General features: G+C 47.4%; 1 protein-coding gene across 1 annotated transcript in view; it reads right to left on the bottom strand.

The window, feature by feature from the left end:
* The window catches only part of ELP3 (elongator acetyltransferase complex subunit 3), a 125158-nt gene that overhangs the window by 103285 nt on the left and 6689 nt on the right, over window positions 1–15184 (bottom strand). The window contains exons 5-7 of the mRNA XM_079968755.1: window positions 14947–15010; window positions 11868–11936; window positions 8321–8475 (exon numbers count right to left, since the gene is read on the bottom strand). Coding sequence (XP_079824881.1) covers window positions 8321–8475; window positions 11868–11936; window positions 14947–15010 — 288 coding nt within the window. The remainder of the gene's footprint in view (window positions 1–8320; window positions 8476–11867; window positions 11937–14946; window positions 15011–15184) is intronic.

Below are 15184 nucleotides of genomic sequence, written 5' to 3'. Positions count from 1 at the left end.
AATTCCCTAGTTTGACTACGTCTCTATATTTCATAGATGGGGAGGAGAGTCTGAGCATAACTGCATCCATTAAGGACTCAGAGGCAGCTACCTTGATACCAACACTGGATGAGCCATATCTATATGTATAAAGGTATCTCAGCTCCTTTGGGTCTGCACACCCCTTTGCCAAAGTTCTCGATTAAGCCACTGATCCCTCCCGTCGTCTTCTCAAGAACTGAACTGCATCCATTAACAGCAGCTCTCTTATTGTTCAAAACATGGTTTATTGTTAAACACCACAAAAAGAAATGCGTAAAGGGGAGAGACAGATCAATAGCTTTTAATCTTGCTGGGAGTCTGTTCATCCTCTTTCAACTTACTCCTAAGTCACCCCACTGGAGATGGTGGCAATTCAGAACTAGAAATGAGTTGCCCCAGGATGGCAGGTTGCTATCAATCAGAATTCACCAACCTGGTGCCCTCCAGATGTTCTGGACTACAATGCCCATCAGCTGCTTCCATTGCATTACGAACCCACCTTTTCCAGAAGGAGCCCAAGGTGGCATACTTGGTTCTCCCCCTCCTCATTTAATCCCACAACAACCCTTCAAGGCAGGTGAGGTTGAGAGGTCCAAGGTTACCCAGGAAAGTTCACAGTTCAGTGGGGATTTGATCCCTGCACTCACCCAGGTCCTAATCCAATACTCCAACCCAGGCAGACCAACCTTTCATGCTAAACGTGCTGCAAGAGGACTTTGACATGGAACCTGGTGGACACAGTACCTTGTCTCAGGGGGGAGCGAGGCCAAAATATGATGCCACCCCTGCCACACCTTGTGCTGCCTTCCCAAAGCCAGGTAAGCGAGGTGCAGGGTTTGGGGAAGGAGGCACGAGGCTCTGATAGGAGGATGGAGGTCCCTAGGATAAGGTCACCAGATTTTTTTCAATGAATCCGGGGACACTTTAAATAAATACTACATGTTCGGGACGTTGATGCTGCAGCGATGGCGGTGGCAGAGGGTGGCTACCGCCTTGACCTCAAGCACCATGTTTCCCCTTCCTCCGAAGCTTCTATCTCCTTTCTCCATGAGCCTGGGCAGCCCCTAAGTTGTTGGTTCTTCGGTGGTGGTGGGGAAGTGGTGCGCAGTGGGTCAGGCATGGAAGGCGGAGAAGGAGGGCCAAGAGTGGCGGCGGCAGCAAGGCTCAGGCAGCATAATGCCTCCCTTTCCATTGGAGCAGCCCCAATCCCATTCCTACATGTGTGCAAGCAGCAGGGGGCAGGGATTCCTCAGCTGGGAAGGGAGGCTTCACACTGCCTTTCGGAGCAGCCCCGTCCCAACTCCTACTTGCGTGCAAGCAGGAGGGGGCAGGAATCTCTCAGGAAGCGCAATGCCTCCCTTCCCATCGGAGCAGCCCCAATCCCATTCCTACTTGTGTGCAAGCAGGAGGGGGCGGGGATCCCTCAGCTGGGAAGAGAGGCTTCCTATTGCCTAACTGAGAGATCCCTGCCCCCTCCTGCTTGCACGCAAGCTCTGATAGGCAGCCTGAAGCCTCCCTTTACAGCTGAGAGATCCCCACCCCGCTCCTGTTTGCACGCAAGTAGGAGTTGGGCGGCTGCTCCGATAGGCAGCATGAAGCCTCCCTTTGCAGCTTAGTTGCTGGGGTCAGGGAAGGTGGAGGCAGCCCAGAAGCTGCATCTTGGAGCCCCTGCACCACCAACACATGGGGACTTCCCAGCAGCTCCTGAAGCCAGCCAGAGCCAACTGCTCCGGGCTGCTGAGACTGCCGGTACTGTGTTTCCCGGGGACATTAGATTAAATCTGGGGACATTCCGGGGATGGAATTTATCCGGGGACATATTTGCAAATCCGGGGACTGTTCCCAGGAAACGGGGACGTCTGGTAACCCTAGCCTAGGACCCTGTCAGAACCCAGCACCTCATTTACACAGCTTTGAGAAGGCAGCAAGAAGACTTGGGGGAGACGTCAAAGGTTCCCGAGGGCCACCAAAAAAGGTCTCAAGGGCCACATGCGCCCTTTGGCCACGTACTGGACCACCGTGATCTTACCAATGCAGTGCACTGGCTCTCTTTGGTTGAGATGACATCTCCCTTCCTCCTGCACAGCTATCTTTCTTATTCTGATATTGGTTGCTTTTGTATTTTCATTTTACAATTTCTGCTGTAATATTTTTGTAGCCCGCCCTAGGGTCATTTGGTGAAAAGGTGGGGCTATAAAACCAAACAGCAAATAAATAAACATCAACTGGGGCAATCCTGAAGACAGAATACCGATCTGGGAACTCAGAGACAAGACACAGACACACATCTTTGAAGCGCAACAGTGGAAGAGCTTCCCCAATCTAAATATGGCGGTGGGGGATGCATTCTGGCCAAGTTACCAAGAGTTCAGGAAATATTAAGATGTAAAATAACACCCTGCATCTCCTTAAAAAATAATAAGAAGAAATTGCTTGGGAGATACTGGATCTTGTGACGATATTACAATGCAGCAGCAGCATCTCATTTCCATTTAACACCTATAATAAAACGAAAGCGGCGGAACTAGAAGAGTGAATATTGTTTCAAGATGCCATCAGCACAGCAGTTGCGTCAAGGGAACAGTGATGCAAGAAGTGGCACGGAAAAGGCAGTCCAAGAGAGACAGCGTGGCATAGTGGTTGGAGCTGGGCGACCAAGGTTCAGATCCCCCTTACTCAGCCATGAAGCTCCCTGGGTGACCTTGGGCCAGTTAGTCTCTCAGCCTGACCTACCTCACTGGGCTGTTGTGAGGACAGGATGGAGGAGAGGGGAAAACTATGTGCCCCACCTTGAGCTCCTTTGAAGGCGTGATATAAACGCAATATATAAAGTACAAGAAGACTATAGGTAGAACAGAATCACAGAACTGTCGAGTTGGAAGGGACCCCCAGAGATCATCTAGCCCAACCCCCTGGAACCACTGGAATCACAGCCAAAGGGTCCCTGACTGATGGTCCTCCAACCGCTGCTTAAAAGCCTCCAAGGAAGGAGGGCCCACCTTTCCACGCCTCTGAATTACAGAAGCGGGGGGACACATATATATGTTGGACACCGCAGAACTAAGCTTTCGACAAGCGGGTCCTCTAGCCCAGGGGTCAGCAAACTTTTTCAGCAGTTCCACTGTCCCTCAGACCTTGTGGGGGGCCGAACTATATATATATTTTTTGGGGGGGGGAATGAATGAATTCCTATGCCCCACAAATAACCCAGAGGTGCATTTTAAATAAAAGCACACATTCTACTCATGTAAAAACACCAGGAAGGCTCCACAAATAATCCAGAGATGCATTTTAAATAAAAGCACACATTCTGCTTATGTAAAAACACCAGGAAGGCTCCACAAATAATCCAGAGATGCATTTTAAATAAAAGCACACATTCTACTCATGTAAAAACACCAGGAAGGCCCCACAAATAACCCAGAGATGCATTTTAAATAAAAGCACACATTCTACTCATGTAAAAACACCAGGAAGGCCCCACAAATAACCCAGAGATGCATTTAAAATAAAAGGGCACATTCTACTCATGTAAAAACACCAGGAAGGCCCCACAAATAACCCAGAGATGCATTTTAAATAAAAGGACACATTCTACCCATATAAAAACACGCTGATTCCCGGACCGTCCACGGGCCGGACTTAGAAAGCGATGGGACCGGATCCGGCCCCCGGACCTTAGTTTGCCTACTCATGCTCTAGCCTCTTTCCCATCGGCAAAATAAGCCCAGCACAGCTGAAAGATTTGCCCTCCATCTTCCAATTCGTTTGGAAGCCTCTTAAGCCTCTTTGAACAGCGCCTGATTGGAACGCAGCTTTATCTTTTCTCCCTTTCCCTTGCCAAAAGTTGCCGGCAACTTCACAGCAAGTTCAACTTCACTTTGCTCCGTTTTTGCAGAGGGTGAGTCACACAACGGGATCAGAGTCTCCTCCCCTCGCCAGAAATGAGTCAGAGGGGAAAAGCGAGATAAAGAGAATTTGCACCTAGGATTTAAGCCCCTCTCTGGGCTCAAACATCTCCCCCCCCAACCTTCACAATTCCCTAGCGCAATTTTGCATTCCGATGCCTACAGGTGAAAGCCTTTCTCCAGAAGAACGAAGGGGGGGAAGCCAACAGCAGAATAATGGCTCTTCTGCCATACAGACAGCTGTCCTCCCATGGAGGGCTGCTCTCTGCCTTATCGCCAAGTCCCCCCCCCCCTTGTTTGATAGAGATCCAGGAAATGTTCTGAAATCCCCTTAATGCCTTGTGTTCTCAAGAGATAAAATTAAAACTTCGTTCATCAGCAGTGACAGGCGCTCTTGACAAAAGGAAAATCCCTTGCGGTTGGGTGAGCGGATCCTGCAACACACACAAACACCCCTGCCAGCTCCCCCAGGTATCGATGTTGCCTGGGAGAAAGAGCTCCTGCTGGAACTTTCCACTGGCTCTGGCTACCTGCTACCTGGTCAGAAAGCCCACAGAGCAGCAAGATCACTCTGTGAGTGCAGGAACCCATTCCAGCCATGGATCATGGCAGCCAGGAGATTCTGCATCTCCACAAAGAGATTAACAACAACTTGGCAGCCTGCAGATGGTGACAAATGAAGTCCCCACAACCACACACACACATACTGACCAGGGTGTGGGGCTGGGCAAGATTTACAAGGGGCAGGGACCTGCTTTCGCACTCTCCACCAGCTGGGTGCTTTTAAATTTATTTTACAAACAATAAAGCCCTTCCCAGCCTGAAGCCATTAAAGCAGTGACGAATAGGGGTCACCTTAAACCTTATGTCAGAGCTCCATCACTGTGATCATTGGCAGGAGCATCGTCTGGCATTCCCTGAACTGGCGAGGCTCATTCAACAACAAGAAACTTGTCACCGGCCCAGTCCTGTGGAACTCCCTGCCACTAGAGATTCTGCAGGCACCTTCCGCTCCAACTTTTAAACGGTTAAGCTTTTCTTTTCTACCAGGCATATGCAGGCAATTAGGGGTACGTTCTCCCACAATGGTTGAGTGATGCCTGTTTTTAACCTTTTTGTGGTTTTTATCGCACGGCCTTTGTGTTTTATCGCTTTGTGTGTTTCTTAAGACATAGCAGTACATACTGTATTTTTCACCCAATAGGACGCACCGGCCCATAGGACGCACCAAGTTTTTTTGGGGGGAAATAAAGAAAAAATATATATTCCCCCCCCCCAGGCGCTTGCAGGGCTGACAGCGGGGAGAAGCGCTCTTCTCCCCGCCGCCCGCTGCAGACCAGGTCCGGGGACAGCGGGAAGACGCGCTGCGCCTCCCAGCTGTCCCCGGAGCTTGCGGGGCTGGCGGCGGGGAGAAGCACGCGCCTCCCCGCCGTCAGCCTCCAAACCACATCGGGAGACAGCGGGATGGCGGCGTTCCGCCTCCCCGCTGTCCCCCGACGTTGTGGGGCTGGCGCTGCGGCTCTCCTGAAAGCCTGCATTCGCCCCATAGGACGCACACACATTTCCCCTTCATTTTTGGAGGGGGAAAAGTGCGTCTTATAGGGCGAAAAATACGGTATTTTTTTTAAAATATAAATGAATAAATAAAACCAGTAAGACAAAGCAGAAGCGAAACACCAAAAGTACAAGGTGGGCTCCTCTGAAGCTGTAATGGCAAGAGCTGATCGACAGGTGGACACCCTCACCCACCTGCCAAACTACCTGTTGAGCAGTGGAGGTGGGGTGGATCCAGGCTACTGATTCCACATTCCTGGTCTAGAGAGAAAGCAAGGGACATTTTTATTTGAGGCTGAATCCAACATTAATCATTGCACAGACCCACTGAAATTAATAGGCATGTTCCACTTGATCAGCCGCGCCCCCCCCCCGGGGCTGGATCCTGATTCTCCTTACCCTCCTGAGGGCCAAGCGTGACAGATGAGTAGGGCCAACCTCCTGTCAATCATCACACATCACAGTGACATCTTCCAGGAGCTGTTTTCCCCCCATGCGGTGCTTTGAAGCCCCAACAGTCAGCTGGGGCTTCAAAGCACCGTACGGTGTTCTATGCAAGCTCCAGCTTGGGCAGATGCCACCAATCAGGTGGTCAGCGGCACCCACAACCATGTTTTTGGAGCAGGCCAGCCGGATCTGTATTTTCCCCACACTCAATGTGATGTCAGGTGTAGGGCAGGTGGACGTGGCTTGGCCAAAATGGCCTCGTGGGCTAAACAGAGAGGCCTGGTGCGGCCAATTAGGGCCAGAGGTTGCCTGTGAATTAGACCTGTGAATGGGAGAGACCAGTCTGCAACATGTCAGTTCAGTGCAGCGCCACACAGCCAGTGGCGTGGCTACTCACCAGACAATACTTTTGCTGCATGCTTGCAGACACTGAAATGACTAATGGGGGGTGCGGGGGTGCCATCTCACTTCTGAACAGTAGCATAATATGAGGAGGCGCCTCAAGCAAGCAACATCAGTGAACGGAATGGGAAACTATGTAAAGGGATATTTTAGGTATCTGCTGCCCTCCAGAGGAAGAGCCCTATCAAAAACTTAGGCTAAACACTGTGCCTGATTTTTCTTGATCTTTACCGATGCGCAGAAAGATCTGTGGCTATGGAAGCCTGGCTGGTTCAGTGAGTAGACAGTTGGGCTCATTTCAATGGGTCTACTCTTTTCCCCCCAATTTTTTTTATTCATTTTATAACACAAATAAAAAAACACTAACAGAAAAGAAAAACAATACAAACAAATTCTTGCCATATCCTTACTTTTCTAAACATTGTTAAGTGGGCTTCCCCAAGTCCCACCTATCTGATTTTCATTTTACTTCATCTTTAGCAGTTTACATATATCATAATTTCTAACCATCTTCCCCCACCCACACACACTTACTTTAACCATAAAAAACTTCACATTTTATCACTTCAATGGGTCTACTCTTAAGTAGGACTAATGCTGGATGCAACCCAGAGCTTTAATGACACACTCCTCAAACGCTTCTTCCACATGTGCCCAAATCGCACCCATGCACAACTATCAGAGAGGCACAGTCCTCTGTACCAGGTAACCCCAACTTCCACTATCCAATAAGCTTCCAAAAAATCATCTCAGAGAAAAACCAATTCAGTACTGGAAGGTTCATTCCAAACAGCTTGATAAATCTTTGCCAATGAACCTTTTTGGCCAGCCTTCACCAGCCTAGTGAAATCGAAATACTTTGTTGTCACTTGTACAACTTGCATACAGTGAGATTACAGGAGCACCCCCCACTCGGCTCTCTTAGTCTTAATTCCCCTCGTTTACTGACGCACACCCACCAAACCCGAAAGTCAGTTGCCCTGTTGTTATCTTTTCATTCAGCAGCCTAACAGCCCAGAATAGAAGCTGTTCTTAACCCTGTTGGTGCGACTAATCATGCTTCTATATCTTCTGCCCGAGGGCAGGAGATCAAGAAAGTGCCGGCCAGGGTGTGAATCATCCCTGAGAATTTTCCTCACTCTCCTGAGGCAGGCAATGTTCTTCCGCTATTTCATCCAGCGGATTCACGGGACAGCCCATAATATCTTGTGCTGTATTCACTACCCTCTGTAGGCACTTCCTATCAGATGATGTCAAACCAGCGTACCACACTGTGATGCAGTAGGAAAGGACACTTTCTATTGTTGACCGGTAGAAGATCATCAAATGTTGATTGATATCGTTCTTCTGCAAGACTCTGAGGAGATGGAGTCTCTATTGGGCTTTCTTAACCACCTGGATTGTATTGATTTTCCAAGTAAGGTCTTCACTGAGATAAACTCCTAGGAATTTAAAGGGAGAGACTCTCTCCACACAGCCCTCCCAGATGTACAGCGGGGCTAGTTCTCCTCTCTTCCTCCGAAAGTCCAACACCATCTCCTTTGTCTTGCTGATATTAAGGTGCAAGTTGTTCCCTAGGCACCATGTAGATATTTTTTGGACCTCCCCTCTATACACTAATCCGTCTCCACCTGTTATTAAACCCACTGTGCTGGTGTCATCTGCAAACTTAATAATTGCAGTAGACGGGTCAGATGATACACAATCGTATGTATACAATGAATACAGGTAAGGACTTAGCACACATCCAGTGTGCTTCTCCAGATGTTCTGGACTACAACTCCCATCATCCCTCACCATTGGCCATGCTGGCCAGGGCTGATGGGAATTGGAAGCCCTGCCCCGAAACATCGGAAGGACACCAAGCTGACGAAGGCTGCCTTACGCAGCTCCTTACGCTGCGTAGCTTCCCGATGCAAGAAAACCAAGCCAACTACACAAAAAACGAGAACAGCCATTCAGAACCTGCAACCGAGGGGGCACCTTACCTGACAGCCTCTGCCACGTTGTTGGAGGTGTGGCCCGATAAAGCGTCGTGCAAGTTGCGGATAAAATAATCCCGGTATTCTTCGGGAAGTGCCATGAACGTCCCGCCCATCACAATGAACTCCACTTTGTCCACACTGTGACCCAACTGCTTCAGCTGAAAAAGATGAACACATGAGACAGGTGCCTTGTGGCTTTCAGAAGATGGGGAGATGCAGAAGCTAAAATATTAATTTTTATTTATTATTTGTGCCCTGCCCATCTGACTGCGTTGCTCCTGCCACTCTGGGCAACTCCTGAAAAATGATCATTGGGCATCCAGGTCTCTGCATTTGGCTCCTGGGGCCATTTTGGCCAAGACACACCCTACGGCTGACATCATATATGACATTTACGACAGGTATGGGGTAAGTAAAAACCTGGCTCAGCTGAAAGGGTGTTTTTGCAGGGACCATCATCCATAAAGCACTGCACAGGATATGATACGATAATCTTTATTGTCATTGTCCCATACAGAACAATGAAATTGAAAAAATCTACATCAGACATTCAAAAACCAACAAGCCTGCTATCCCAGCTATCCTAGCCTCGTTGACCCCCTAAAAACTCTGATACCCCATAATTAAATACAATATACTCCCATAGAGACTACCTTACACTGCGTTTAAAACCAAAATCACATCTGGGTAGAAATCGTTTCTCCGGCGGCTAGTCCTAGTCTTTATAACCCTGCAACTTCTTCCAGAAGGCAGAAGCTGAAAGAGATCATTTCCGGGGTGCGCACTATCCTGTGCTATCTCTGCAGCTTTCTTATGGCACCTGGAAGCGTAGATTTGATCCAAGGTGGGAAGAGCGCACCCAATTATTCTCTCCGCAGTCTTGACAACCCTGGACAGCATTGTTTTTCCCCTGGCCATGCAGCTCCCAAACCACACACACAGACCATAAGTTAATACACTCTCAACAGTACAATGGTAAAATGCCATCAACAGGTCCTTTGAGAGATTGTTTTTCCGGAGGATTCTCAGAAAATATAACCTCTGCTGTGCTCTCTTCATCAGGTGTTTACTGTTTTCTCCCCAGGTTAGGTCATCTCTCAACTCCATTCCCAGAAATCGAAACTCTTTGAAAGGGGCTTCAGAAGACCTGGAAATCAGGACAACCCCAGAAGGTGCTGGACTCTGCTTCATTGGAAGCTTTTAACGAGAGGTTGGAAGGCCATCTGTCAGGGATTCCTTTGCTGCAATTCCTGAAGCTAAGATAACCCTTGGGTTCCCTTTCCACTCCAGAATTCCATCATTCTCGCTAAGTCCCTTGCAAAGCACTATCGTATGTTTTGCCAAGCGCTTGGCAAAACCCCTGCAAGAAAGAGAAACCACCTGTCAGATGGATTGACAGGTTTGGCCGGCTCCATCCACATGTCAAACTTAGCCTGCAAGGGAGATCCAGCTGCATAGAGAAGAAAACAAAAGGCTGACAAGGGAATCCCAAGATCCACCAGAAGCGTCTGGCTCCTTCACACATTCCAGTCTCCTTCTTCTACCCTGGTGAGATATTTTTTAAAAATAAAGGCTTCCTTTTTCGTATGCTGCTTTGAACAACACTTCTAAGAGAAGCCTCACCATGGGAGAAGGTTAAGGAATCACTGTGAGTATCCCGTTATTGGCACAATGTGCATTTTTTATGGCATAAAACATTTATGTCCTTTTTCTGAAGCAGTGGTTGCTTTAGCTGTTTTTTTTTAGCAGCAGGTTGATGCAGTGGCTAGGAGCCCCTTTTATCGGCTCCATTTGCCAAAAAGTCTCCCTCGCTTCTTGGGTCAGATAGGAACTTGTAACACTAAGCCATGCTCTTCTAAGTATTCCAGCTTGACTTCTACTATGGCCTCAACCTGGGGCTGCTCTTGTGGTGGACGTGTCCCAAGGTGAAAGACTTCTGGGAAAAGATTTATAATGAACTGAAAAAAATGTTGAAATATACATTTATTAAGAAACCAGAAGCCTTTCTACTTGGAATAATAGGACTGGAATTGCCCAAGAAAGGTGTCAGATTGTTTTCGTATGCCACAACTGCAGCTAGAATTTTACTGGCCAAAAATTGGAAATTACAAGAAGTGCCAACAGTGGAGGAATGGCAGATGAAGATGATGGACTTTTTGGAGCTAGCCGACCTGACCGGAAGAATCCGCAACCAGAAGAAGGAAGAGTATCAAGAGGAGTGGAAGAAATTTAAAGACTATTTAGTTAAATATGCTAAGATAACATAAATAGAAAGACTTGTGAGTAACAGGTTGGCCTAGGATTTAAATATGTGAAATTGTATATCATGGATAGAAGTCAAAATGAAAAGAAAGAAGGATGTTAATTGAATAAGTAAATTTTATATGAAAATAGTGTTGGAAAACTGCTACAATGAGCTACAGTGGTGCCTCGGGTTAAGTACTTAATTCGTTCCAGAGGTCCGTTCTTAACCTGAAACTGTTCTTAACCTGAGGCACCACTTTAGCTAATGGGGCCTCCTGCTGCTGCTGATCCGCTGGAGCACGATTTCTGTTGGAAACTCAGCCAGAGGGATTTGAGGAAGCCACTTAACAATAACAAAAGTGGGATTATAGCAGTTAAGATTAATGTTTTTCTGTTTGTTTGTTTGTTTGTTTTTGATACTGTAATTTTTGTTTGTTTGTTGTTATGTTTGTTACAATATTGGAAAATTAATAAAAACCTTTTGAAAAAACAACAACCTGGGGCTGCTTTCGAAAACAACTCAGAAGCGAAATCAGATCCCGCCACTCAGATCCCGCCATGTGGATGAGGGGCACATGATCACAGTCAGCCAATTTATTCCAACTGCACTGAATGCCAATGTGCTTGCAGGTTCAGTTCAAGGCGCCGATGCTTTGATATGAACACCTTCAGGACAGTCACATATCTCAACCACCACCTACCCTTACACCAAAGCTAGCATTACGGGAGGCAATATCCCCACATCCAGCTCCAAGTCTCAGATTCACCCAAATAAAGAAGCAGTGTTTCCCCAATGCTATGGAATGACCTTTGTCCCCCGAGGTTCAAATGTTCCTCTCTCTACTGGCCTCCCTGGGGCTTCGGGGTAACAGAGGTACAAAACTTGTCCCATGCACTAACTTGGATGCTCAAAAGGTGGCTAACAAAAAGCTTTAAAGAAACAAATAAATATCCTTTTTGGAAAAGAAAACAGAATTATGGCAAACGAAGTTAGTAAGAGTGGAATAACACTTGCAGTTTAATGGTGAATTTTGGATATAATGGAGATGTAAAAGATTTGGATTCTTATAAAAAATGCAGGTGGAAATGACTAACAATAGGACCCACAAAAGGGAGGAGGGAAGTCCAAGAGATTCTTTGGAATCTTGTTTTTATGTTGTATGTTGGATATGTGAGTTTAAAACGTTAATTTGGAAAACCAAATAAATATTTTTTTTTAAAAAAAAAATTATGGCAAACAAGAGCATGACAGTCTTTATGATCAAGGAGACATTGACACATTCTTCCCATCCTAGCAAATATTTACCTGCTCAACGCGGTGCCTGGTCTGGAGATACGGGTCGTACCTGGCACGGATGGCTCTCATGGAAGTTGGCTGCCAGAAGCAAGGAAAGGTGCATTATTTTGATTTAATGTTTGCAGTCTGCTTTTGCAACAACAACGGCTGAGCTCAAGAAAGCTCACAATAATCACACAACAGCATTAAAAAACCAACAGTGCAATCACTAGATTATCAAACATAAAAGGTAAAGGTAAAGGTACCCCTGCCCGTACGGGCCAGTCTTGACAGACTCTGGGGTTGTGCGCCCATCTCACTTAAGAGGCCAGGGGCCAGCGCTGTCCGGAGACACTTCCGGGTCACGTGGCCAGCGTGACATCGCTGCTCTGGCGAGCCAGAGCCGCACACGGAAACGCCGTTTACCTTCCCGCTGGTAAGCGGTCCCTATTTATCTACTTGCACCCGGAGGTGCTTTCGAACTGCTAGGTTGGCAGGCGCTGGGACCGAGCAGCGGGAGCGCACCCCGCCGCAGGGATTCGAACCGCCGACCTTTCGATCGGCAAGCCCTAGGCGCTGAGGCTTTAACCCACAGCGCCACCTGCGTCCCTGTTATTATCAAACATAGTAGCATATAAATAGAGCAAACTACAACAAATTCATCAGACTGATTCAATAAAGTCAGAAGAATTCAAAGTTATTTAAAAAGCATTCATCAATACGATAAGCCCACGAGTTACGTACATTCAGCTTTGCGTGCATCACATAAAAATAAAATGTCAGGGGTCAGAAAGGGAGCACCCTTTCTGGAGAAAATAACTTTGGCAATCCTAGCCACCATTGAACCAATTGAGTTCTGACTGCAAGAATTTGGCTTTAGGTGCAATCACCAGAAAAATCACCCTGGCGTAAGCAGCAGGCTAACTGTATGCAAGAAACAGGCAAGGCCAGTTAGAAACGCCTGCTCCTCAAACTCTCAATGCCGCCCTGACACCATAATGATTGAGGGCTTAAAAAGAGTAGACAATGAATTAATTTCAAAGCAGCGAATTGAGGCCATGCTCCCATCAGGATCCCCGATTCATGGTGACCATTCCAATACGATTTTGGCTTTCATCATAAGCAAGTCTCCACCTAGTGGTCAATCAATTTATCAAAGGCCTTTAATTATTATTTTTCCTTGGTTTACAAAAATGTGTGCATTGTCTCTTTTTGCGGGTTGTAAGGTTTTTTCTACAGATCAGTTACATTTGTTATGAGACTTTAGTGCTGAGTACTGTATAAGGTTGGGGGAGAGGAGGGGTGGTTAAACTTATATTCTTTTATATAGCGTACATGTGGGGATTTGTGTCAGTGTCAACTGGGTAGGCTCTCTTTCTATTCGCTTATTACATTTCTTTGGTAATGAGAGGGATTGGGGGAGCCCAGAGTGTGGTTGGTTGCAGTGAGGTTTGTCTGCATTTGTGAGGGGGCAGGGAGGGCTTGTTGGGTCAAGTAACCCAGATGGATTTGTATGCTGTCGGTGGGTTCTTCTTGTTGTCTTATTGGGCTGTTTATGTGATAAAGGGGAGACTTACTCGGGTGAAGAAGTCATCTTCTATTTGACCTCATGTCAGTTTATTGGTTAGCTTTTCTAGTAATGCTGTTTCCCCTACAATTTGGTACCACTGGTCCCTGTTCACTCCTGGCAGGTCTCTCCACTGCACCCTTTCTCAACCTGTGGGTCCCCAGATGTTGTTGAACTACAACACCCATCACCCCTAGCTAGCAAGGCCAGAGCTCAGGGATGATGGGAGTTGTAGTCCAACAACATCAGGGAACCCACAGGTTGAGAACCGCTGCTCCAGTGTCTGGCTATGAGGCTTCTGGCTGCTGAGAGGAGGGGGGTTATAGGCCTGTGTAATGTGAGTGGTCAGTATGATCTTGCAAGGAAAAACCCTTTTGGACACTGGGGAGCATATACAGTGGTGCCTCGCAAGACGAAAATAATCCGTTCCGCGAGTCTCTTCGTCTAGCTGTTTTTTCGTCTTGCGAAGCAATCCTATTAGCGGCTTAGCAGATTAGCGCTATTAGCGGTTTAGTGGCTATTAAAGGCTTAGTGGCTTAGCGGCTAAGAGGCTATTAGCAGCTTAGAAAAGGGGGGGGGAGCGAAAAAAATTGCAAGACTCGCAAGACGTTTTCGTCTTGCGAAGCACGCCCATAGGGAAATTCGTCTTGCGAAGCGCATCGAAAAACGGAAAACCCTTTCATCTAGCGGGTTTTTCGTCTTGCGAGGCATTCGTCTTGCGGGGCACCACTGTACAAGTTTAACAATTTCAGCTAGAAATAGAGCAAGGTCCATATTTAAAAGCCTATGCCATAATGCATTTTCTAGGTCTCTAGATACTCTGAGGAGGGACTTGGGTGGCGCTGTGGGCTAAACCCACAGAGCCTAGGACTTGCCGATCAGAAGGTTGGCAGTTCGAATCTCCACGATGGGGTGAGCTCCTGTTGCTCGGTCCCTGCTCCTGCCAACCTAGCAGTTCGAAAGCACGTCAAAGTGCAAGTAGATAAATAGGTACCGCTCCGGCGGGAAGGTAAATGGCATTTCCGTGCGCTGCTCTGGTTCACCAGAAGCGGCTTAGTCCTGCTGGCCACAAGACCCAGAAGCTGTACGCCGGCTCCCTCAGCCGATAAAGTGAGATGAGCGTCGCAACCCAGGAGTCAGCCACGACTGGACCTAATGGTCAGGGGTCCCTTTACCTTTACCTAGATACTCTGAGACCCTTCATGCTTTTGCTGCAACAGATAAACAAGGCGACCCCTTTATAATTTAAGTCCATATTTGATGAAATTTAGTTTGGGGGAGGCAGGGTGAGAGAGGACCTGCAAGATCATCATGAGATGAAGCCTATGTAGATGCTGAATAGCTTAGGGCAATTCAACCTCTTTAAAAACCAAACAGTTACCTGCCTCTCACCTAGCGTCACACAAGACATCGCATACAAACTACCAGTGCCACATGTACATTTAACTCCTGGTTCCCCCCAGTAAAATTTCTGACATCACGCCCATCACTGAGTAAACATACATTCCCTGAAGAAGGGCCCACAGACTCTTAAAGCAGTACCTCGTATCCTGTGTAAGACTGTGTTGAATATTCAAAGTCAGAATCGGGACCCCCTGGACAGTACCTGCATTTTCAAGAGAAAAACAGAGTCAAGCAGAGGCAGACAGTTTAAGCTAGCCTTCTCCCACCTTGGTGCTCTCCAAATATTTGGGCGATGTGTCTCATAATCGCCGACCACGGAAATCTCTGCTGGCTGGGGCATGATGGGAACCAGCAACATCCAGAGAGCACCCAGGGT

This window comes from Podarcis cretensis (genome assembly GCF_951804945.1).
Source record: "Podarcis cretensis genome assembly, chromosome: 3".
In the NCBI taxonomy this organism is placed as follows: domain Eukaryota; kingdom Metazoa; phylum Chordata; class Lepidosauria; order Squamata; family Lacertidae; genus Podarcis; species Podarcis cretensis.
The sequence above is the reverse complement of the archived record's forward strand: the minus strand, read 5'-3'. Positions and strand labels throughout refer to the sequence as shown.